Source organism: Schistocerca piceifrons, chromosome 8 (genome assembly GCF_021461385.2).
Source record: "Schistocerca piceifrons isolate TAMUIC-IGC-003096 chromosome 8, iqSchPice1.1, whole genome shotgun sequence".
In the NCBI taxonomy this organism is placed as follows: domain Eukaryota; kingdom Metazoa; phylum Arthropoda; class Insecta; order Orthoptera; family Acrididae; genus Schistocerca; species Schistocerca piceifrons.
In genome coordinates this window covers 377,859,347-377,883,658 of record NC_060145.1, presented here as the reverse complement: position 1 = coordinate 377,883,658, position 24,312 = coordinate 377,859,347, and the positions used below count along the sequence as shown (strand labels likewise).

General features: G+C 44.8%; 1 protein-coding gene across 1 annotated transcript in view; it reads right to left on the bottom strand.

The window, feature by feature from the left end:
- Positions 1 to 3,765: 3,765 nt before the first annotated feature.
- Positions 3,766 to 24,312, bottom strand: part of LOC124712358 (coiled-coil domain-containing protein 96-like) — a 189,823-nt gene continuing 169,276 nt past the window's right edge. The window contains exons 9-10 of the mRNA XM_047242653.1: positions 22,795 to 22,911; positions 3,766 to 3,990 (exon numbers count right to left, since the gene is read on the bottom strand). Coding sequence (XP_047098609.1) covers positions 3,766 to 3,990; positions 22,795 to 22,911 — 342 coding nt within the window. The remainder of the gene's footprint in view (positions 3,991 to 22,794; positions 22,912 to 24,312) is intronic.

Here is a 24,312-nt window from a genome sequence, read left to right as displayed (position 1 = left end):
TCCTAAAATATTCCAATGAGGCAGGAAGGGGATCTCTATCTTAGAATAGACACGAACTATTCCCTGTAATTGTATTTATTGGAATCACTTTTGCACATGTTGGGTCATTACAATACACAAGAGCAATCAGACCTGTTCAGACAAAGGGAACCCAGTATTAAATTTTTCAAATAACATAAAATATAAAAGATCAATAATACCACAAAATTAAGGATAGTTAATTATTTTATCTGAAAGAAAGACTCTCTGGTGGAAGATTAGCCTAAGGTCGAGCTGAACAATGTTACCGGCTCTAACAAATTTTATTCTTTCCCCACAAATGTTAACGAAACGTGGCTATCGAGCACACTAAGGAAATACTTTAATTTCGGGAAATACTACAAGGAGGACAGGTCTTCCTACTTTGAACTTCGTTATCACTGGCGTAATAAATGGCTTGTGACAAGACATTTACATTTAATGGCGTGCTCCGTTCTTTACCTTGTGTTGTACAGCGTCGTCGGCTTGGCTGCTGCCATGTGTTGTCAGATCTGTAAATCTATCAAAATCCTATATTGAGCCTGGCTAAATCTATATCAGAAAACTTGCCCTACGTTTTAGTGTAGAGAAAAACGTCAGCTTCACCCTAGTCTGCTTTTAATGGCTAAGCACACGTGCAAGGCTGGCGCGCCATGTGTTACTCTGCTGTCGCTGTTCTTCCAATAATTTAACTATATTGACACTTTTCGTTTTCCGCTCAGGAGATTTACGAAAAGAATTCAGCCAGCTCTTGACTGAATTCTGAAGCGGGATGAACAAAGTATTCACACCAATATATCTCCTTTCCCTGTTGTCAAGTCAGAGAGGGATGCCCTCCGACCACACTCGACAACATCTGAAGGGAAAGTGCCTGTTGCCCTGGGCAGTTGCGCATCTCTTCAGCCTAGCTTCGCTTCTCTCTACAGTGGGTTTGGACACTGGGTGGAACAGCCAATGGCAATCTTTCTTTCATTTCTAGTAACCATGGACGCCCAAACAGCAAATGGCTTAGTAAGTATAGTGTCGTATAATTGGCTGGCTTTCAAGTGAACAGCCAGGTCTGTTACCCTCCTTATTAACACTCCCACCATCCACAAGAATGGTAAGTTATGTCCTCACGCGCCGCTCACGTGATATACTGTTCTTCCCCCAGTTCTCTGCTGTGCCCGTCACCTGCACTTGACCTTGACTAGGCTGCAGCTCTGCAGGCCGTTGTGTCACAGCATGACTAACTAAAATTGGCTTCCCTTCCAGTGATGCTTCCACCACGTTTCTACCTAACTTAAACATGCAAATTTATGTAAGGAAGTTATTATCCTCACTCTCGATGCCACGTGTATTAAATCTCAAAACAAATAAAGTGTACACACAGAAACCCGTCCAATGTCGCAAAACCAGTGTCTTGCAACACTATGAACGACACGTAAAACTGAGGCACCAACATGTAAGGTGTCCAAAATCCCGACACCTACCAGTCTAAAATAATAATGAATTATCGGCCAATAGACCAAAAGAGAAAACGTCAGTAAGGTAGTAAGACATGGTCGGAGAGATGAAACAGAAACTAAAAACAGACAATAGAGGCACTGAAAAAGAGGACTTAACAGGAAATTGCTTAACACTTCATGAAAGAACAAGAAGAAGATGGCTCAAATGGCTCTAAGGACTATGGGACCTAACATCTGACGTCATCAGTCCCCTAGACTTAAACGTAACTAACGTAAGGACATCACGCACATCCATGCCCGAGGCAGGATTCGGACCTGCCACCGTAGCGGCAGCGCGGTTCCGAACTGAAGCGTCTAGAACCGCTCGGTCACAACGGCCGCCCAAGAAGAAGATCAAAATTAATTTCCAGTCACCGAAATTTATATAACCGGCTTTATGTGGTGGAATTCCCAGATGTAATCAGCAGTGAAGAAACAGACTGTTTGGTACATCTGTGAGTTTCAACCAACAGTTACAAGTGACTCAACACTTAGAAAAGCAAGAGCGTCTAGCAACAAAGAGTTCATGAGCTCCTCACGACGTATAAAACGTTGATTTAACTTACGGAGAAGCAGCATGGAGATGTCTTCGACCCGCCGATATTTTCAAGGTAAGAGATGTAACGAGAAGGCGCTGAACAAGGAAAAATAGCACCCACACCCACACTGTAAACACTACTGTCTCCGCACAACCAAAGCTTATTTTCACAAAACGCATCTCTGACTTTAGAGCACTTTGAATTATCTTGGCAACAGCACATGTGACTCTTCTGTGGTCATATTGGCGTTCTTTCATGAGGGAAGTACAATTTATCATTCGAACGATCAATTACCTATATTTTCTGGATAACGAGCTTTCAGCGATATTAGAAGAGGTTTCTTTGTCTACAAGGGTGGTTATGTTCTTCCACTACGATGGAGTCCATGAGCATTCCAGTCGTCAGGTGACAGATTACCTATACCTTTCATTCACGAGAAGATGAATCGGCAGAAATGGTCACACTTCGTGATAACCAAGTTTCCTGGACTATACCCACTTCACATTTTTGTCTGTGGGGACGATTGAAAAGGGAAGTGTACAATGAAATGTGAAACACAAGAGACGAACTGATCATGTGGATTATGAGTGTTGCTGCGCTAATGAAAGATCGCCATGACGAGCTCAGATGAGAATTCGGAAGTGCGTTAAAGTCGGAGGTGGAATTTACGATATTCAGCCTTGAACTTAATGATTTGCCTTTCCGTAACATCTTGTGTATTTGTTTCAGTTACATTCTAACAGGTATACCTCTGTAATCAATTAACACTAGACCTCCTAAAATATGTACCATTTCTCCTGAAACGCTCTTGTGGCCTCCAAGGTTATCATCAGGTCAATCGTAACTTACAGATGCAAAACATAAGACATTAATGAGGGCGTATGCACGTTTGAACACTAGGTCAGAATATACGAACTTAGGATCCTGCACAAGGTTTACGAGCCAGTTCATAAAAATAATAATAATAATGGTATATGGAGGCTTGAACCGCTCTGACACTGTAAGATTTATAAAAAGCAGCAGGATAGGCTGCGGTGGACGTATTCTTAGCTGGATGCTGGAAGAAAGACCAAAAAGGTTTTTGGACAGATACCGAATGGAAAACGAGCCACGAAATCAATGAATGGAAAATATGGAGAAGAGTATAAGAAGTTTTAGATGTAAGAGGATGTAAAAGAACAGCACCGGAGAGGCCAGAAAGCAGGACGCTTATTGAAGAGGCTGAAACCCGTACAGGTTTTCATTGCCAAGAGATGAAGAAGGAGGAGGAGTACTTTTAGAAGAATGTGTGATATTTCTTACCATTGTAATCACTCGTAAAATTTGTGATAAGACATAAGAGAGAATACGGCGCAAATAGCGACATAACTGATGGTCATTTTTCCTTCGCTGAATACTCGAATGGAATTAAACAAAACATTGCAAATACGCACACTACATACGCTCTGCCGTGCATTGTGCAATAGCTTGCGATGTAGACAAAAATACTAGCTTTACAGTTTGCTCTATAAATATATAAAATTTATTACCAATGACGACATGTCAGGTCGCACAAGACAGCTAGGAATGTGAGAGTGGGACTTTGTACAATGGGGTGCCAGCTGTCGTTGCACGAACTTTACATTTTGCCCAATAAATATGTAAAATTTGTTACCGATGATGACACGTCACGACGCGACAGTAAATAAGTTAGGGGAGTGGGCCTTTTTACAGACAGTGCCCTAACGTTCGCGTTTGGTGTCAAGGAGCGAGGGCCCGCACATCGCGTCCATGTGCAACAAAACGAAGGACTGATGTGGCGACAGGCCATGCGCGCCCTCGCGAAGGCTCTGCTCCCTCTGCTGCAACAGCCTGCGGGCCGCCGCTATGCGCTTCTCTTGGTTGACGTACGCTGTACGTAGCTTCTCCAGGTCCGCCTTCGCCATCCTTAGTCGCCGGCGCACCTCCTGTAAACAAGTACAGCCGTGCCACAGTATCGTGCATCTGGAGTAGTAAGGGGCTTTTGTACAGTCTGTGTGAGTACTGCAGGCGCGTGGCTGTAGTGTGCCACAAAGAGGGTGAATAAACTTTGTGCAGAATGAAGGCAGCTGCCAAGGATGACACGTACCAAGTAGCCTAATACACAGCCTCATGCCCAGCATGTAGACTATCTCATTAGAAGTATCTGGATGATGTAATCCGGAATTGGCCATTAGATGTCACAAGACGCCGACTCGCAACTATAGAAGGATAGTGGGCGGTTGGGGGTCAGTAGAGAAACATATGCAGGACCTTGAGGATCAAGTGATCAAGAAAAGCTTCGAAAGCGACTTCACAATACAAATCAGAACAGAAAAAACGGGAAGCGAATCCTGAGGTTGCAAAAGCATGGGACTACAGAAGAGAAAGCCCACATTGTCTGGTTCTTGTTCATAACCCCTAATGAATATAAAAATAGAACGGCTTAGCCCCTATAAGAACTGACAGCCTACTGCGTAGGTGGAAAAAAGGATGAAGATTTGAAGTCAGACGTATTGTGTCTCAAGGAACCGTATACTAAGGGGGAAATAGCTCCAGTGAGCCAATAGCCGCCCTAACCATCACCCGAGACCGACGTCATACGAGCCGGCCGAAGTGGCCGTGCGGTTAAAGGCGCTGCAGTCTGGAACCGCAAGACCGCTACGGTCGCAGGTTCGAATCCTGCCTCGGGCATGGATGTTTGTGATGTCCTTAGGTTAGTTAGGTTTAATTAGTTCTAAGTTCTAGGGGACTAATGACCTCAGAAGTTGAGTCCCATAGTGCTCAGAGCCATTTGACCCCATTTTTGACGTCATACGGCAGAAATGGTAGCATTCAACAAGGCCATTACACTGACGTTATCACACAAAATCTGTGAGGATATGTTAACCAGAAAGGAGAGTTACATCCTGTGTTCCATGTTTTTACAAATTAATGATGAGATCGAGAATACCTACTAAGGCTAAAAGATATTAATCACCTTGGATGATGTAAGCCTCTTGTTCAGGCCTTCGATGGAGACGAGACGACAGTGGAAAGTGAGTAGAAGAAACCAGCATGAAACTCAACCTACAGGTATTGAATACATCTCACCGTCCACGACACGGCGAAGGGAGAGTCGGGGAAACTTCAGACACAAACGTCAGCAGCGGCGCTCCGTGTGAAAGGCTGGAATGACGTCGAGTGATCACAACATATGTTGTATCACCACCGGAAGGGAAACCCAAGACACCACAGGAATCGTGTGCCTGTGAGCAAACTACTTGGAGTAACTAAGAACGGTGGGTGGTGGTGTAGACTTTGAAGTGCAAGAATTGACAGAGCCTATTACATAGAGTAGTGAAAGCACCGATGTCTGTTGTGAAAGATTCTAAATGAGGAGTACCTTGCATGTAGACTGAGGTAGAGTAGAAATTAAGATGTGAAACAAGGAGCCAGCAGGTGGGGGTCAGTAGAGAACAGCATAACCCGCGTAGAAAGAATACGATGGCTGCATGAAAAACTTTTTAAGAAACATGCAAACCAAAAATTGAGCTATGGAGATCATTCGTGGAAACTAACTTAGTCTGGCGTGAGGTCGGTCGCTTGACGGCGCGGCCCTGCCCGTTGCCGGCGCGCCGTAAGGCACGGAGGCTCGCACTAGGGCGTATCGCTTCTAGTCGGGCGTGCCGTGGCAGTCCTCACAAGGAGAAGTGACGCGTCTCTCATAGCCTCTCCTTCCCAAGTGGCTCTTTCCACCTTCCCGTGGTGCCAGACGTTAAGCTCGGCATTTCTGCCTTGCGACAAAAGGGAGAGCTGCAACCGAACCCGATGCGAAAGCGAAGGGTGCGTGGCACAGGGGGAGCTGTGTCGAGGGACCGAACATCGGTCCCTTCTGTTCGCAGGGCACAGGCCAGCAGGTGCTCTGCATGCCGGCGACTTCGTTTGTCGGCGTGGGATCGCAGCGCGAGTCGGCAAGGGTGCTTCGCCGCGCCCCTGGGTAACCGGGGCGTGTCCTGCCAAGCCCAGGAGGTGGTGACATCGCCTGGGCCAGGTTAGATGGGTCCAGACCGCCAAACGACTGTGGGACCGGCCCACCACCTGAGTAGGAGTGGGTCCTTGGCCGAGAGGTGGAAACTCGGGCAAGCAGACGGCGAAGGGCGAGAGGTGCATCCGCCTCTCCGGAGCGCGGGGTGCAGTTGCCGAGGAGCGTCGCGTGAAATCGTCGATGACGGAGTCACCGAGGGGGACCAGTGCACTGGCGACAGTGCGTTGAACCCAGGAGCTCAGGAGTGCCCTTGACCTAGGTGTGAGGTCGGTGGGTGAGCTGTAGAAGCCCCCCCCCCCCCTCCGGGGCAAGAGACCGGCTCCCACCTTTTTATCACTCGTTACAATCATGGCGACAAATGAAATGAGTGATTCGAGTGTGCCTCAACGGGCTTGCGCTGCACCTGATCCCTCTCCCCAGGACGAGCTGGGACAGGCAGAAAATGAGACAGTAATGCAAAGACATTCGAGAATCACGTTGCTCATGGAGCATGGGAAAATAAGTCAGGACCACATTCTGAGGCTGTGTACCAGGGAGTCGGCATGCACCAAGTGTGGTGAGACTGGTCATCTGGTCATAATCGTAAAGATTGTAAGGCAGCAGCAATTTGCATACCCTGTAGAAATCGAGGTAAAAAATCTTGCGAAGCCACAGGACGATACTGCCCGACATACCGAATGCTCGAACAGAGATTAATCTCTAGAATCGACTATGGTTGAGCCCGACATACCGAACAAGATGCCAAAGCGAAAGTCTCCGAGCGAAAGGAGGAGGGACGCTATGAGGGCAAATAAATTCAAGAAATTTTTGAGGTCGCTTTCGGGCGCCGCTAAAATGGAAACAATGGACAAAGCTATACAAACTGAGTTCCACATGATGGACATAGGTATACAAACTGACCTTCCCCTCATAGCTGCAGTTCCCTCCCCTGAAAGCCGGGGAACAAAGCCGACAATACACCAACAACGGTAAGGGCATCCTGTGGCTGTGGCAGTTTCTAAAGATGAGTAAATAAATAAACAACAACCGATCCAGGAAAATATAGTGACAAGTTTAAGTAAAAAATCCACCACACAAGGCACTCCAATTGTTAGATTATCACCTGTCGACCCGGTAAGGGTGTACCCCAACTTAGAGTACACCATGCAACCATCAAGACTAGAGCAGCCGACAACAGCCGACAACTGCCTTACGACATGCGGTCCGTGTAGGACATGAAGAGGGTAGGAAGGCAGCCTTCTCGGTTATGGAGGCTGTTGACAGAATTCAGCTAAAATCAGTGAATCTCCCCACTGACTTCGGAGCCTTGCGAGACCTGCTAAAGAAAGTATTCGAAAGACGAGGAGAGAAATTCGATCTTGACGACATTTACCAACAATCAGTACTGGCACACGGACAAATTGCGTTCGACTGGAGCAAGACTTGGCCGAATGACCGAATACGCACGTACTTTCCTTAATGACAAAAATAAATATTGGACAACTTAATACAACAGCCGACTTGTGATGCAGGAGCTCCGAAGGGAGGTGGAAGAGAGGAGACTAGATGTACTCTGTCTACAGGGGCCATACTCCCAAGCTGGGAAAATTGCATTTGCTACCGCTACCTGGCAAATAGTCAGCAGAGGGGATGACCCGAGAGCGGCAATCATAATCACAATCAAACTTTTGAGGGTCACTACACTCCCACAGTTCACAACTAGTCATTGTAACGTCATGGAGCAGCAATCCCCAGTGGGAATTATCACTCTCACAAAAATGTATTTTCAATACGGAGATAATATTGAACAGCATCTAGACCATCAAACGAGAGTAACCACGGCGTTACAGGGAAGAAAGGTAGTGATAACAGCTGACATCAACGCTAAATCCCTCCTGTGGTACACTGGCACAAGAGATGCAAATGGTGAAAAAGTAGAAGAGTTTATTATGGCATCGCAACTTGTGGTGGCCAACAGGCCTGGCAACCCTCCTACCTACGCTGCAGGAGGTGGACAATGAACAAATACTGATGTTACTCTCGTAACACCAAACATACCAAACATCATTCAGCACTGGAGGGTTATAGGAAACGCCACCACAAGCGGCCACAATTTAATAACTTCACTTTGGGCGAAAGAGAGTGCCGCTGGGCCATGGTGTGGGAGGTACAATTAAATTACAAAAGAACTGACTGGGAACGCCTACCGAGGGAGCGCGACATTCCTCCATTACCGGAAGTTGACATACATCAGGACATAGACGTGGACGAGAGAGTGGGGGAACTGCTGAGTGCAGTAACCAGATCGGTGAGGGCTGCTGTACCAACTAGGAGGAAGGTCATGGCGGCCTCTCCGTCACCATGGTCGGCCGAACTAGGAGAACTGTGTCAATCTGTCAGAAGGCTGAGGAGGCACTACCAGCGCAGTGCCGTCTGGCAGCAACGACAAAGGTGGCAGTTGCAATATAGAGAGGAAAAGCAGAGGTTCCAAAAGGAACTGCGAGAGGTGAGGACGCGAAGTTGGGAAAGGTATGTGCTAAACCAGCTAGTCTTGGACCCATGGGAGCTCCCCTATAAGCTGATAAGAGAGAAAATCCGCTCTCCTACCGAGTTATCGAGAGTCAGGCACGGGGACAGGATGACGGAGTCTTGGCGGAAGACTGCAGAGGTCCTCCTCCGGTCCCTGCTGCCAGACGACAGTGCGGATGGGGAGACTGAAGGTTAACGGCAACTGCGAAATGAAGATCAAGATATATACAACAATGAGACGGCTGTCTACCCATTCTCTGAAGAGAAGGCGGCAGCCCATATAAGATCATTAGAAAGAGGGAAAACACCTGGGCCAGACGGCATTGTGGCGGAGGTGGTGCAGTTCCTGGCCCCCCAGCTGACTACGCCACTTACTCATCTCTTCAATGAGTGCCTAAGGCAAAGGAAGTTTCCGAGGAAATGGAAAACAGCAAATGTAGTCATAATAAAGAAAGGACCTGATAAGGACCCTGCAGAAATAAAATCATATAGACCGATTTGCTTGTTATATCTGTTTGTAAAGATACTAGAAAAATTGCTGGCTGACAGATTGGCAGCACACCGGGTGTTGTGCAGGATGAGCAGCAGGCAGTTTGGCTTCAGGCCGGGGCAGTCCATCTGATGCAATCGCCCTGGTGGCCGAGGTCTGTGGCTCGACTCCACACAAGTACGTGGTTGGCATCATGGTGGATATCAGTGGCGCCTTCGACAACCTGTGGTGGCCTTTGCTCTTCTCCTGCTCGCGGGAGAAAGAGTGTCCAGGGCCGCTATACGGTTGCCTGAGGAGCTATTGTGAGGGTCGGGAGGTCTGGCTATCATCCTCTAGCGAGAAATTTGGAAAAGCAATCACTAAAGTATGCCCCCAAGGATCCGTTTTAGGACCCCTCTTCTGGGACATCCACATGGAGTCACTACTAGACAGTTTATAACAAAGCGAAGTAGTGCTAGAGATGATAGCCAATGCAGATGACTTCCTCCTGTCGGTCAGCGGCTGCAGCTGGGTAGAACCGAAAATTGAGAGAGCCATAGAGAAACTCCAACAATGGTGCCACATGACTAAAATGACAATCTCATCCAGAAAATCCACATACCTGCTGTTAAAAGGGCATCTAATTAGAAATCCCACTGTCAGAATTAACGGCTCACCAGTTCTCTGGTGATGTGAGACACGCTACCTAGGAGTCATTATTGATGAGAGGTGGAACTTCGGGAAACACATTGACACTGTAACCCAGAAAGTTCTGCAGATATTAAACAATCTCATCTCGATAGGACACAAAAGATTCCATCTCCCCCCCCCCCCCACACCTTATTAAACTTTACCATAACAGCATCCTAACCTCAATAGTGGATTACGGCTCGGGAGTCTGGGCGCACAGGCACACGAGGGTTGTGTCCACCATGACAGTGAGAAGGGTCCAGAGAAGTATGATATTGAGATCTGTGGGGGCCTACAGAACATCTCCAGGTGGGGGGGGGGGGGGGCTATTAGTCATAATGGGGCTTTGCCCTCTGGACATCAAAATAAGGGAACAGGCGGCTGGTACTGGGCGAAAAAGGGGAATTATGAGAAAATTGTAGACATCATGGGTGTAAGGGTGGAGGACAAAATGGAAATAAGGAAAAGAGGAGAGGAACTTTGGCAGGGGTCTTGGGAGGTAGAAGAAACTGGACGTAGAACTTTCCAGTTCATACCAGAAGTGAGGGAGCGCTTGGACATGAAATACTTTGAGCCAATACGAGGACTGATCCATTTTCTCACTGGCCATAGACCCTACCCGACATGTCGATTTGGGAAGAGGGCTACAGCCGCGTGTGACTGTGGCGTGTCAGAGGGTACTCCGGACCATGTGGTTTACGAGTGCCCCCTCTTCAATGATGGTGCGACTACATTTCGAGACAGACTTCCAAACCACGACACATATCAACTGCTTAGTCGTGAGGACACTTTCCATCTGCTAAATACATTGGCCAAAGAGGTATCATGGAAAGTTTTAACAGAATACTTGAGGGACGTGAACTGAATAACTGAGACAACCAACACTGATTGCGTCCAGAGCCCTATTGCCATACCGCCTGTACGTGAACTGGCCTACTTTCCATCATAGTTGGAATCCGCCACGTGCAGGATTAGGGGAAGTGGGGGTCAGTGCTACCGATAAGGACATGCACCGGATATGACGTAGGATAAGTTAGTTTGTAGGACTTATTATAGGAAAATTATGTTAGGGAACTGCAGCGAATCAACATCGTGGCCTGCCCAGTGCCAGGGGTACGCTCTTCGGGTTTAGCTCGATGAGCAAGGCTATCAAAGTAGGTTTATATCTCACTGGCACACATGTGACGCTGCAGGCTATAGGAACTAGTTATAAGAAATGGATATAAGTCCTAGGTACTAGACAGTAAATGCCCATTGTATGTAATACTAACTGCAGTTCACTTGCAAACTGTAATTAGCTGCAACATAATTACCAGTTATTATTATGACCCACTAATCAGATAAGGGAGGAGGAGGAGATTAGTGTTTAACGTCCCGTTGACAACGAGGTCATTAGAGACGGAGCGCAAGCTCGGATGAGGGAAGGATGGGGAAGGAAGTCGGCCGTGCCCTTTCAAAGGAACCATCCCGGCATTTGCCTGAAGCGATTTAGGGAAATCACGGAAAACCTAAATCAGGATGGCCGGAGACAGGATTGAACCGTCGTCCTCCCGAATGCGAGTCCAGTGTGCTAACAACTGCGCCACCTCGCTCGGTCACTAATCAGATAAGGAAGTGGGTTAATATTGTATAATTATTATGGTTTGTAATAAAGATTTGAAAAAAATAAACTAACTTAGGAACTTTTTAACAATTTACACAAGAAAACAAATTTCACAGCTGAATACAGAAAAACAATAACATTAACCTAGATTTGTGCACAGAAAATTGCAAGAGCCATAATTTCAAAATCTACAGTTAAAAGCTTACAGCACCACAATTCCCGCCTCATTGCGTCACCCGATACACATAAAAAAGCTGCATATAAAACGATGTTACACAAGGCAAACAAAATACGATGGAACAAAGAGGGCATGCAGTTCACAATGTAGTGCCAGGTAGCGGGTTCATCGACGCACTTTCAGGCTGTTTTTCTACCGTTCCACTCATGAACAGCGCCTTGGTGAATTAAAAAGTTAAATTATTCTGTAAGAACTGTGATTTCTCTTATTTCACTACAATGATCCTTTCTCCCTAGGTAGGTTGGCGACAAAATACGTTCGCACTCTGAGGTGAAAGTTGGTGATTGAAATTTTGTGACAATATCTCGCTGTAACGAATCACTTCTTCGTCTTAACCCACATATCAGATTCGTGACACTCTCTCTCCTATTTCGCGAAAATGTAAAGCGAACTGCACATCTTTCGACTATTTCTACGTTCCGTGTTGTCCTATCTGATGTGGATCCCACACTGCGCAGCAATACTCCAGAAGAGGACAGACAAGCATAGCGAAGGCATTCCCTTTAGGAAACACGTTGAATTTTCTAAGTGTTCTGCCAAAAAATCTCAGTCTTTGTTTCACTTTTCCCACAACATTATCTAAGCGATCGTTCAAATATAAGTGATTTGTAATTGTAATTCCTAAGTATTTAGATGAATAGACACCAATAAACGAACAATCGTGGCTAATGACTTTCCCATCTCAATGGTAGGCAAAAATGCAAAAACAAATAGCCAAAAAAAGAAAAATTCTTGGCTCTTTAGAGGGAACAAATAATGTAATCGGATGTATGGCCAACACACCTTATGTAGGTAACATCTGACGGGAAAGAGAAAGCCCACTTAGTTCACATAAAGTAAAAGTACGAGCGAAGTTCAATAAGTTATGCAACATTTTTTTGTCGGGCATTTTCGATTGAAACAATGCGGAATTTGTTGTGGGACATCGTGGAATGTAGTTTCTCGAAGTTCTGGTAGGTGGCGACCCTACATGTAGCCTTCAAAATGGCATCGGTAAGGGAAGTGCGTTCCAAACTGAGAGCTGCCACTGCTTTTCTTTCCGTGGAAAGCTAGAGCATCGCAGATATCCATAGGTCCTTGCAGTATGTCTATCTCCTAGGAGCGAACAAAAGCACGGTGAGTCGTTGTACGAGGCATCTGTCACCACCGTAAGATGGTCGCGCAAACTTGTCCGAGCTCCCGCCGGCCTGCCGGCTGTACAAATCTGCCATTCCTGCAATGTTGGAAGGCGCAGATACTCCCATTTGCTTTGATAGACGGATCACAGTCAGAAACCTTGTGGCTCTATTGAACGTCTCTGTTGGTAGTGTTGCCATACTCTTTCACCAGTTGGAGTATTCAAATGTTTGTCCACTGGGTTCTTCGCCGCCTAACACAAGACCATAAAAAGCAACGAAAGGCCATCTGCGTGGAATTTCTTCCGGGTCACGAGGATGATCGTGACAATTTTTGACGAACATGGCTACAGGCGATGAAACATGGATTCATCTCCACGAGCGGGAAATAAAACTGGAATCCATGGAGGAGGAGGGGATCCAGTGTTTGACTTCCCGTCGACAAAGAGGTCTTTAGAGGCAGAACACAAGCTCAGATTAGGGAAGGATGGAGAAGAAAATACGCCCTGTCCTTTCAAAGGACCCAACCTGGCATTTACCTGAAGCGATTTAGGGAAAACAGGAAAAACTAAAATCAGGTTGATCGGACGCGGGTTTGAACTGACGTCCCTTCTTCTAATGCGAGTCCAGCATGATAACCACTGCAGCACCTGGCTCGGTTGCAATCCAATTGTGTGGCATCACGCCACCTGTCCTCCGAAGATGAAGTTTAAAACCCGACTCTCACCGGTAAAGTCATGGCGACAGTCTTCTGGGACTGTGAAGGGGTTATTCTGTTTGATGTTCCCCCTCATGGTGCAACGGTCAACTCTGAAGGGTATTGTGCTACCCTAAGGGAACTGAACAAACGACTTCAGCGTGTTCGTCGCCACAAAAATGTAAACGAAATACACCCTCACCGTGAGAATACAAGACCCCACATAAGTCTGCGCAACCGAGAGGAGCTCACAAAACACCATTGGACTGTTCTTGCTCATCCACCGAACAGACCAGGTCTCGCACCTCCGGTTAGCATCTGTTTGGCCCAATGAAGGATGCACTCCACGGGAAGCAGTACGTAGATGATGGGGAGGTTCTTGATGCAGCAACACTTTGGGTCGGACGTCGACCAGTACAGCGGCACCATGCGGACATACAGGCCCTCCCAGTAAGGTGGGGTAAGGCTGTCGCACTGAACGGAGATTATGTTCAAAAATAGGGTTTTGTATCCCAAAGAGTGCAGAATAATCTGGTGTACTGGAGTCCTGAATAAGACCAAACAACTTTCAGAAAAAACTATGTTCCTTTACTTATTGAAAACCTCTTGTAGCTTTCTCCACAAACAACAAACAACAACAGGAATTAGTGCACACCTTAAACAATAAAAGAGCTAAATTTTCATAGTCAGGAACATACAAAATTGCACGTAAAATTTGCTGAAGCTAGTACATAGGACAGACTGAATACACGAACTGTTACACACATAACCTATTGATAAAATCAGCGGTAGCAACATAATCAAAAAGGGGGGACAGTCGTTCAAAAACACGGAAGAACACTTTAAGAAACTCTCCCCACTTCCAGGATCGCATACAATGGATTTAATGGAGGAACTGGAGATTTTTGTACCTCACAAAAAATAGGGGAAAAAATTCTCACTGACAGAATACCAATCGGCTGTCTTTTCTTTACCCCGGCGTTGAAAGCATCCGAAAATTGACGGAGAACGCTTGTGAGACTCGTTGGCATTGTTCTTCGGTCCAGCCACATCCTACTCGCATTTTCTTCTCTGCTTTGTCTGTAGTGGTAGCGGTGCATGACTTCCAGTCGATGGCATTAACCCTTTCGAATTATTTTGTTCCGGAAAAAAATCATGGCTTTGCTACCCAGCTCTTCGAATTAAATTATGATTCTTCAGATGTATAAAATATTGCGTGGTGCCTCCCAAGGGCGGATACAATGCGTCCCCAAATGAGGACATTGTGTTCAAGTGGGTGTAGTGTAAGTCTAAAAGTGAGAGTACTTTGATTTTATTTCACCAAAATACATAAATTACACAAAGCTTACTAAATGAATATGTACATAAACGATGGTTTTACACTTGTGAAGAATGATAATCAAAGAAACAATTGTCTTCTATCGACACATAAGTGTGACATTTTACACAATAAAATTTGGTTTTGCCTTTGCAACCCGGTTTCTTCCACCTGTGAAACGATTTTTTGTCACTGATCACTGGAAGATGCCCAACATTGTCCAAACGAACATCAGCTTCTGGACGAACTTCCACATTGGCTCGTTTTGAAGTACTTGGAGTCGTCATTGGACTCACACTAGTGGGACGCCCCCTTTTCCTGACAGCTGGCTTATCTATTTTTCTCAGTACTTTGGTCACACTTGCCCTAAAGCGAAGCAAATCAAGGGTCTTATGTTTAGTAACCCGTAATTCTGACGCGTTTTTCTTGTACTCAACCCATGCTTTTACACATGCAACATCAATTGCAAGAGCAAACATGCGAAGGACACATTTTAGCGATCTGATGATGTGCTACAAATTGCGATCAGAAAATCAATCTTGTCGACCCCTCCCATATGTGTTTGTAAAGTTGAATAACTTCTACCGTTCGATTTCAACACGTTTCTTTACACTTTTATCCCATCGTTTACACACATCTTTGCTTCCAATTCCCACAAAATTCGACGCCATTACCACTGGCTTATTGTCATACGATTTTGTTACTATAAATTATCCATCTTCACCTATCAGTTCCTCAGCAGAGCCTCTACCACTTTCTTTCATCTCTTTGTCACTCGAAAATGGTTGGTTCTTGAAGCGATTTTGGCGCACTGTACATATTGCGTACACATTCTTATTTCTCAAGTGCTGCAGGAGACCAAATTTGAGAAACAATTATCGAAATAAGAAGCACATTTGTTTGACTGAGTGTTTCTGCTAATTTCACCACTACTGATTCACTAAGACCAAAACTATTTGACATTGCTGGATCAAGTTCTGTCGTCGAGCATTGATATATCATAAAATCAAACATCTGACCGCTTGTTACACAGAGTGCTAATATTTTTATTCCCCATGTTTTCGATTTGACCTTCACATACTGTTTTACATTCAATGATCCCTTGAAAGGCACCATTTCCTCATCGACACTCAGATGTTCTTCTATTGGTAAACTCAGCAACCGTTCTCTTATGGAATTTTATATTGGTCTGACTTTCCAAAATCGATCATTTTTATCAGGATCACTTCGTATGTCAACACATTGGAAGTTCTCTCTCAATTTTAGGAAACGGTTAGATGACATAGTATCTGCTATTTGGGAAATAACGTAGTGCGGTTTCCAGTAACGTCTAATCCTGGGGTATTTGAGATTTCCCATCAGAATGTGAATTCCTATAAGTGAAAGTATTTCTTTATCTGTCGAAGGAAAAAAATAACCTATGTTTCTGTGAACTGCATAAATATTTGTGCATTCCACACATTTCTACGCAAGAAAATCAGTGAAATATTGTTTTTAAAAATTGTTACGGGCTCTCAAGGTTATCCACCGGCTCAGTGTAACTTTTGTACTATTCGATAAAAGGTAGATATATAAGTGAGTCCTCTTTTCCTCTACCGTATATTTTTTGTCCCTATTATGATGCCACTCTAGATCAACAACGTCCATCACATCAGTTCCAAGCACAGTATGTGTTTCAGCTTCGTCCTGTTCAATGCTGTTACAAAAAGGAAAACTCATAAAAAACGTACATCTGAGTAGTCGAGATGAAAAAGCCGCTAAATTCATTTTATGTCGATTTTGAGGTGAGCAGACGGCCGCATAGATTTTTTTCAGCGTCAACAGGATGTAATATGTTTCAGGTTGCGAAAGAGATTCTAAACCGTCCAAAATGGCTGTCAAAAATAATGTTCGGTTTCAAAAGTAGCTAACTGCATGTTGTCTTCGGGTGCAAAGCCCGCCAAATGCCCAGTAGACGTGTCTATCGCCCTGCCATGTCCGAATGCAAAGCACGTGAACAGACCTCAGACTTACCAATCTGGACATTCAAAGCTACCTTTCAGTCTGTTACAATTAGAATGGACATTTTTCTTATTCAGCTTTAGGTTGACTGCGCTGTAACAAATTCGTACGCAACAATATCATTCTCGCTCCCAATGAGTTGTCGTTTGGATGGGACAAATGTTTCGAGATTATCTCAGTGTTTCTTATCATGCAGTTAGCGGGCTTTGCGTCTAGGCTACTCAGCTTCAGTATACCGTATGATACAAAATGTCTAACATTACCTCCATCATTACCCTCTTGTTCAAGATTATCGCCAGGATCATCGGCTAGATCGTCAGTGTCAGATGAATTAAGGAGCTCTATAACTTCTTCTTCTGTAACTGGGCTTTGTCTGTCTTGGACTTGGGGCATTGTGAAATCACCGTAAGATGACTAAAAAGACAGCGAAATAATGTCCTAAATTTCTATGCTATAACAACCTTTCAATCACAATGTCCTCATTTGGAGAGATGTATGAAGTTATAAATATGTCACCTACCTTTCGTTCTGAAAAACACCTTTAGTTTTCGCCTTCAAGAATGCACCTTTCAACGAACATATAACTTTTTTAGCTAAATTGAGAAAATGTTAACTTCCTGATGAGCTAAACTGAGAAAATATTAACTTCCTGATGGGAGGTACAAAGATTATTGGAAATCATCCATGTGACTGTGAACATTCAGTTTTGTTTTGTGGTACCACAGATTAACACGAGATGTTGACACTGTTCTCAAATAAACTCTCCCCTTATGACAATATGAAGACAACTATCACAAATGCTAAAATTTAACGAATTTTCATATACTAAGCATTTATTTAGTACGTCCTTATATGAGGACGTTACGACCGAGAGGGTTAAGCTGCTTCTCTAGCACGTTCCTTTAGTGATGTTTTGTGTCTGCTTGTGAACCAAAGTTCTCCTAGAATACTTACAATGCTTATAATCATAGCTAGCATGAATATTTCGTTCGTAAGCTGACCAGCATTTTTCAGTCGCCAAAAGGTTCCAAGTTTAACGACAAACAACCGCCACAGCAATCTTTAGGTTTCGTCAATGTGGAGCTATTGTCTTCCAGTCTGTAACTGCTTCTGAAGGCTGCAAGAGGTCCCCGCTGCTAAAATGACATCTTCTATGGGCTGTGTTCTGTCACTGATAGTTATCTTGCAATACATTTTCCTGTCGGCTGCACGTATTTCCAATTTGCGAGCATCAGCAAAGTCGCTTCCGTATCCTTTAGCTGACGACGATAAACAACCAACATTACGGAAAAGGAACTTCCTGAGTCGATTAACGTCCAGACACGTTGACCATCGGTGATGACATCAATGAGACCCCGGGACATCACAACGACAGTCATCATCAAAGACTTCACCGCCACCGATGGTCGCCTCGGTAAGTTTTCCTGAATTCGGCGGCTACAAGAACGGCTCGTACTCTGCACGGCGAAAAGGAACGGCTACGGCGTGTTTGGGAGGGAACTCGTTTTGTGTACCGCGTTGGGCTTTGTCCCACTGTTCCGCTATAATCGTCCGCACTTGACTGGCGTGAACGGAAACACCATTATGCAAAGAGGTAGGACTTTCAGCAGGTTAACAATCATAGGATTTATTTCCTATTCTCACCAGAGATAGTCGTACTTAATAACAACAGAACATTTCTGATAAAAATAAAACAGTGCAGAGTGGGTTATTGGTCAATGGAACCAAGTGTGACACTGTCAGGATAGAGTTTCACCTTCCAGCTACAATTACTTGTACCATGAGACTGTAGATGAATTAATCATTTCAGAAAAAGAACAAATTTTCGTAGCTGAAACGTTACAGCATGTTTGGCGATATCGACAAAAACGTAGATGGAATATCAGTAATATCAATGATCAACCACCAGTGTTACTGGGATACTACCACTCATTTGTGCAGGTTCCTTTTGTCTAAGATGGAAAATCACTCATGCAAAAGAAGGAACCATTCTTGAGACTCCTACGGAGTGGATACACACTACCAAGTAAGAGATTACGGAGACCATAATACATCGAGAAGTAAACTAGGAAGATAATTTTAATCTATAGTAATATTTCGGTTGTGATTAAAGGAGCCGAAGGTTCAGTGTAAATTTAAATACATAAGACAGTAAACCACAAACAAGGAAAGAGCAAAATTCGGGACGAATTTTGTTAAAGTGGAGGAGACTGTTAGACAGCAAGATAGTAAGGGAACGGAAGAGAAAGTTTTTCTAAGTCCCTACAACTTGGCGCTGCTCAAGCACATGGAATTACCATTAGCCAGCCACTAGGTATAAATATTTCTATGCCGTTAGACGGTCTCCAAGAGTGCAACATCAACACTTTTGTGTGTGAGTGTAAACGACCTCAGCGGAAAAGTGTAAGACAAGTCCAGACCAATCTGCTTTCATTATTCTCGTAACATTCTGTAAGAAGCAATATGTAGGACACAATGACACCTATCAGGGGTTTGATAGGGCAGGTACAATACTGAAACAATTTGACTAAGCTAATACAGCGAAACTGGAGATCGCTGACGAATCGTAAAAAGTGGGGCCAATCCGTTCATTATAAATTACGTCATACAGCAAAGTTTCTCCTCAGCAGCACAAATACTCCAGACCGATAGCCTTAAGTCAGTCGATCAGTAGGGTCGATGGCATTCGTGTTGTTCACACTCCATTCTCTGATTATTACAATATAACATTTTTTGTGAGACTGTGGCAGAATTGGTCATACTCTTGCTGCCTGCTGTGATGACCATCGAACCTTAGCCATCGATAACTATTAACCAGCATCGAGTACTGAAGCCGCCACTGATGGGTAGTCCATGAGTCTGCTAACACCAACAACTGCCCCTGCTCTGAAATCAGCATCTTTTGGGTTAGACAACCTTCTGAACTGGTGCGCGAAGATCAGCATTCAGCACAATATAACAGCCTCTGACATCACGTTCCACCTGAGGGGAGAACGTGGGCAGTGACCTGAGGTGGACAGAGTACTCTCAGGACAGCGTATGAGCCAAAGACACACTTGCCGCAGTCACGGCCTGATCCGTAGCAGACTAGCTGACAGGAAGTGCTTACTGAACCAATGGGCGGGCAACTGCCAGACTCTGAGCCACAGGCCTATGTTTGGGACTGATGCAGTGATCTTTGGCCGCCCTGAGTCTGGCTGTGCATTCAGCAGATTCAACTCTGGCTTACAAAGCCACCATTCAACGCGGAAGACATGGCGACAAGATTTATTCTGAAGAATAAAATAAGCAATATTTAATCTTGTTTTATTACCACACAGGTTCGTCAGCCTACATCCTGATAAAACTGTAGAGCTTTCCAGCCTGGGAGTGGGCGACCCATACGGAATTGTCAAACAAAATGGCAGTTGTCGAGCTGCTTACTCTCTCGAGAGCTTCATGCGTTAGAAGGCAAATTATTTGCAACTTAATGTCCACCCACATCGGTAGTTTAATCTAATGACACTCAGACCTGTTGGCCAACAACGCTAATTCGTATTGTATTGAGCACCCCTTTGTAGCACATGTGTAAATAGTTCTTTCTTAATGTAGGTTCATCTGGAACTGTGTTGTGTGCTTGTCCAAAAACTGTCAGAGGTGTGGTTTCTTCAGCTTCTCCAATGGGATGTTGCAAGACATCATCCTCTCAAACAAGTCCTTAAAAAGTGATCGGACATTTGAAGATGGACCAGTCTACTCAAATAGCAGCGTTTGTGTGCTGTCATTTTCAGCACTTCTCTCCACACAGTGCTGTATTTGGCGGTATGACAGTGTCGTTGCACAGTAGAATGCTAACTTTAACTTCATATAGTTTACAAAAAGTAATATTTTCCTATCATTCCTGAAGAGCTCCTCTTGAAAAACCACGAACGAAACCTTGCAACTTCACATTGTTGAAGCACTTCACTCTCGGCTTGTTGAACCAGACTGAGTTTGTGTTCAAAATGAATATTGTGAACAGTTATGCGATATTTATTACATTCGAAGCCACCTTTGTCGGCTTCATGAGTATTTTGTCGAGCTGCACCACAATCTCTTACTTCAGTGAACCGACTAATGTGTTACTCTCCGTGTGTACTACAGTTATGATAAATAAAGCTTTGCACAAATAGTTGCAGTTTTTGTAACATCACCTGAAACAGTTTTTATTGTTGTGTCCTTAAAGATGTGACAAATATATGCATTTTGGCAAAAGTTGGTCGAAATATGAGTTATTATGGCAAATTCTGACGAAATATGACCCATTACTAACACAGTATAAATATGACTTTATATGAAGGTTTTGTGAACGAAATGCCACTTGTCATCTAACAATTGCTCTGTTTCACCCCCAGTCCAACAGAGATGTAGAATGCTTCGTACGCACTTTCTAGCGACATTTGCAGCTACCCGCTGGTGCCACCAGGGCATCCCAGTAAGAACAGATGGATGATGCACCCTCGCTCCCGCCTTCCCCGGTCGCCGACCCAATGGACCTGGACCCGCCATCCCCATGGCCGTTACTGTCGCCTTCATTGCCCCAGGACATGCCCTCAGGCCTGGACATGTGCCCTGGCAACAGTTTTCTGGAGGATGGTTCTAGTGCCTCGCAAGCCAAATGGCGGGGTATGGTCGAGAGTATGCCATCTTCCACAGTCATGGTTTCTGCCTCATCTCAATGTCCAGCGTCCTGCCTCTCTCCCCACTGTCCTTCACATCTTCCTTACACGACAATGGTGTGGCATTTCAGAGGGAAGGAAGTGCTGGCATAAGCTGTCGCCAGCACACCGGTCGGCCAAGATGTAGCAAGAAGATCGATAGTAGGCGCTGGATCAAGCACACCTTTCAGGAGAGAGGCCAAAGACAGACTCGCAAGCAACACGCCGCCAACGCCCTCCCAACCACAAGTATTAAGATCGCCGCCGCTGATTGGAGTGCCTGTCTCAGTCCCAGTCAGTTAGTCTTAGTGACTAGCTCAGTCTCAGATATTAGCTCAGTCACTATCCTAGTTGCCATCTTTCAATTCACATCACTGGCTACAAAAGTGAATAGCGACTGGAATAGTGTTTAAACCAGGGCTTTTACTTCACCAGCAGTAAGACTAACGTGGACTATTATTTGAAGAGCTTGTACTACAACACATGGACTCTCTTAAAGACACGTAGCCTCCTGTTCATGTGATAAATCACACTGTACCTGTAGCAGTCCTACCGGAGGATTGGGGTATGCCTGCAGAGCATTACATCCCATCGTGTGTGGGAACAAGAGTGAAGAGTGGACGAGGTGAAGTTACAGTATTGGGATGTTTTTCGTGTTTAGTATATGGCATCCGTATTGTGATTGGGAAAACGAATTTTACAGCATTATTTACTGTGTGCAGTAGAGGAACAATTCGGAGACTATGACAGTTTGTATAAACGTGACAATGCACCCAAGTGTAAAGCAGCATCTGTGAGGCAATGAATTGTGTACAATCACATACCTGAAGTGAACTGACCAGCCCACAGTCCCGTCCTGAACCAAATGGAATACGTCTGGGATGAGTTAGAAAGTAGACTTTGCTCCAGACCCCTGCGCGTGCTTCCATTCATCCATAGGCATTCAAGCATCTGTCTGAAAGTGTCCCTAGCAGAGTTCAAGCCGTCATGAAGGCGAATCATAGACGTACTACAAAGTTTCAGTGTATCTTTGGTTAGGCAGTGTAGTTCTCTACGATCTGGGCGTGATCAATACTCGTACCACCATATTTTGCCCTCCAGTGAACAGAGCCTTTCAGATGGACAGAACAATGTGTCATGACACGGCATGTCACATACTCCACCAAAGCACTACATTCGTCGATGAGACAGCAACGCCTACGATATTAAATATAGTAACTAAGCTAACTGTAATGGAAATACTCGTAAACTGACGTAATTGGCACTAATTGTTAACGCCGATTCAAACACAACGGTGAAAGCTGCAATTTTCCACACCCTTACGCTAAATGCTAACAACTATCAAAACACAAATGTGGTGGCAGGTCTCAACCGTGTAGAAGGCCAGCAGCTTGTGAGTTCCATGACTCACCTCGTGGTCATGGAGTAGCTCCGGGTACGCCAGGAGTTCCATCTGCTGCGTGAGTTTGCTGTTCTCCTTGTACAAATCGTCACGCCGCTTCTTCGTGTTCAGCACTTCCTGTCGAGCCTGTGGGCAAAGACATAGTTCCATAATTACTATTTCTAACTTTTCCGTTAATGTCCAAAAGTCAGGAAATATTTAACCTGCCGATTCTACCTGTCTGCTTTCATCGATTATGTTCTCAAATTGGTGGACATAAATCACCATGCGAAATTCAGGATGCTTAAAATACACGCCATAAAAGTAACTGTAATTCTTCTGATAACATCACACTCATTGACATCGCCAACTCAAAACTATACTACCAATTTCTAAAATTAACTTATCTTTGGTTCATGTTATGGTTCAAATTCAAATGGTTCAAATGGCTCTGAGCACTATGGGACTTAACTCCTGAGGTCATCAGTCCCCTAGAATTAAGAAATACGTAAACCTACCATCAGTCCCCTAGAATTAAGAAATACGTAAACCTAACTAACCTAAGGATATCACACACATCCATGCCCGAGGCAGGTTTCGAACCGGCGACCGTAGCGGTCGCGCGGTTCAAGACAGTAGCGCCTAGAACCGCTCGGCCACCTCGGCCGGCCCATGTTATGATCCAGTACATAATCAGAACTGACATTTCGCCTTCACATTCGTTGGCTTCACCAAGTCACTATTGAAGTACACCCTTTTAACACAAGGATTAGTCTGGCATACCCAATACGCAACACACATTCCGGAAAATGAGACAGAAGCTAAATAAATGTGGTCAGTCATCTGATCTCTCGTCTCCCCCCCCCCCCCCCTTGCGCACGTATGTCGACATACACCACAACTACTTTACGTCGAGCGTCAAAGCCAAGTAGGTGCTACACACTTGTAAATAAAGGGACCTTCATTACGGACATGCGTGTAAGTCACTAGGAGATTGTTTAGTGTGCACGTCGTGTGGACTCAGTTCTTGGGTATAGAGGTCCTTAATAACTAATGAGCAGATTAGACGTATTTCTAGTCTAGGCTAGTTCTAGGGAAGCAAAATGCTCAGAAGTCTCGTTTGGGGGACATTATACATGACCAGATTCCTAGAATATACAGGATACTCAAAAAGAAACATTTGGTTCACAAGTCTTAAGTATTCTACATGAATGGAAATTCAAACATGGGACGAATTGTAACTTAATAAAATGTAACTATAGGATTCCAGACACCTTTTCAAGTCTCGAACATCTGCAAAGTGCATGGGAAATTGGACTGAGTAGGGAGGAAAGCTAGACTAGTCTGAGCAGTTGTGCAATACCGCTGTGCGAGGCTGGCGTAGTGATCAGTGCATCTGCCAAGTGAGCAGGAAACAAGTGCTCGAATCCCAGGCTTGATACAAATTTACATTCATCGCTTAAGTGCGCATATATACCACATAGATGTTTGCTGCTGTAGCTCAAGCACTCGAATTGGACTTTTTAGTGTTTTGGACACTTTCAATAC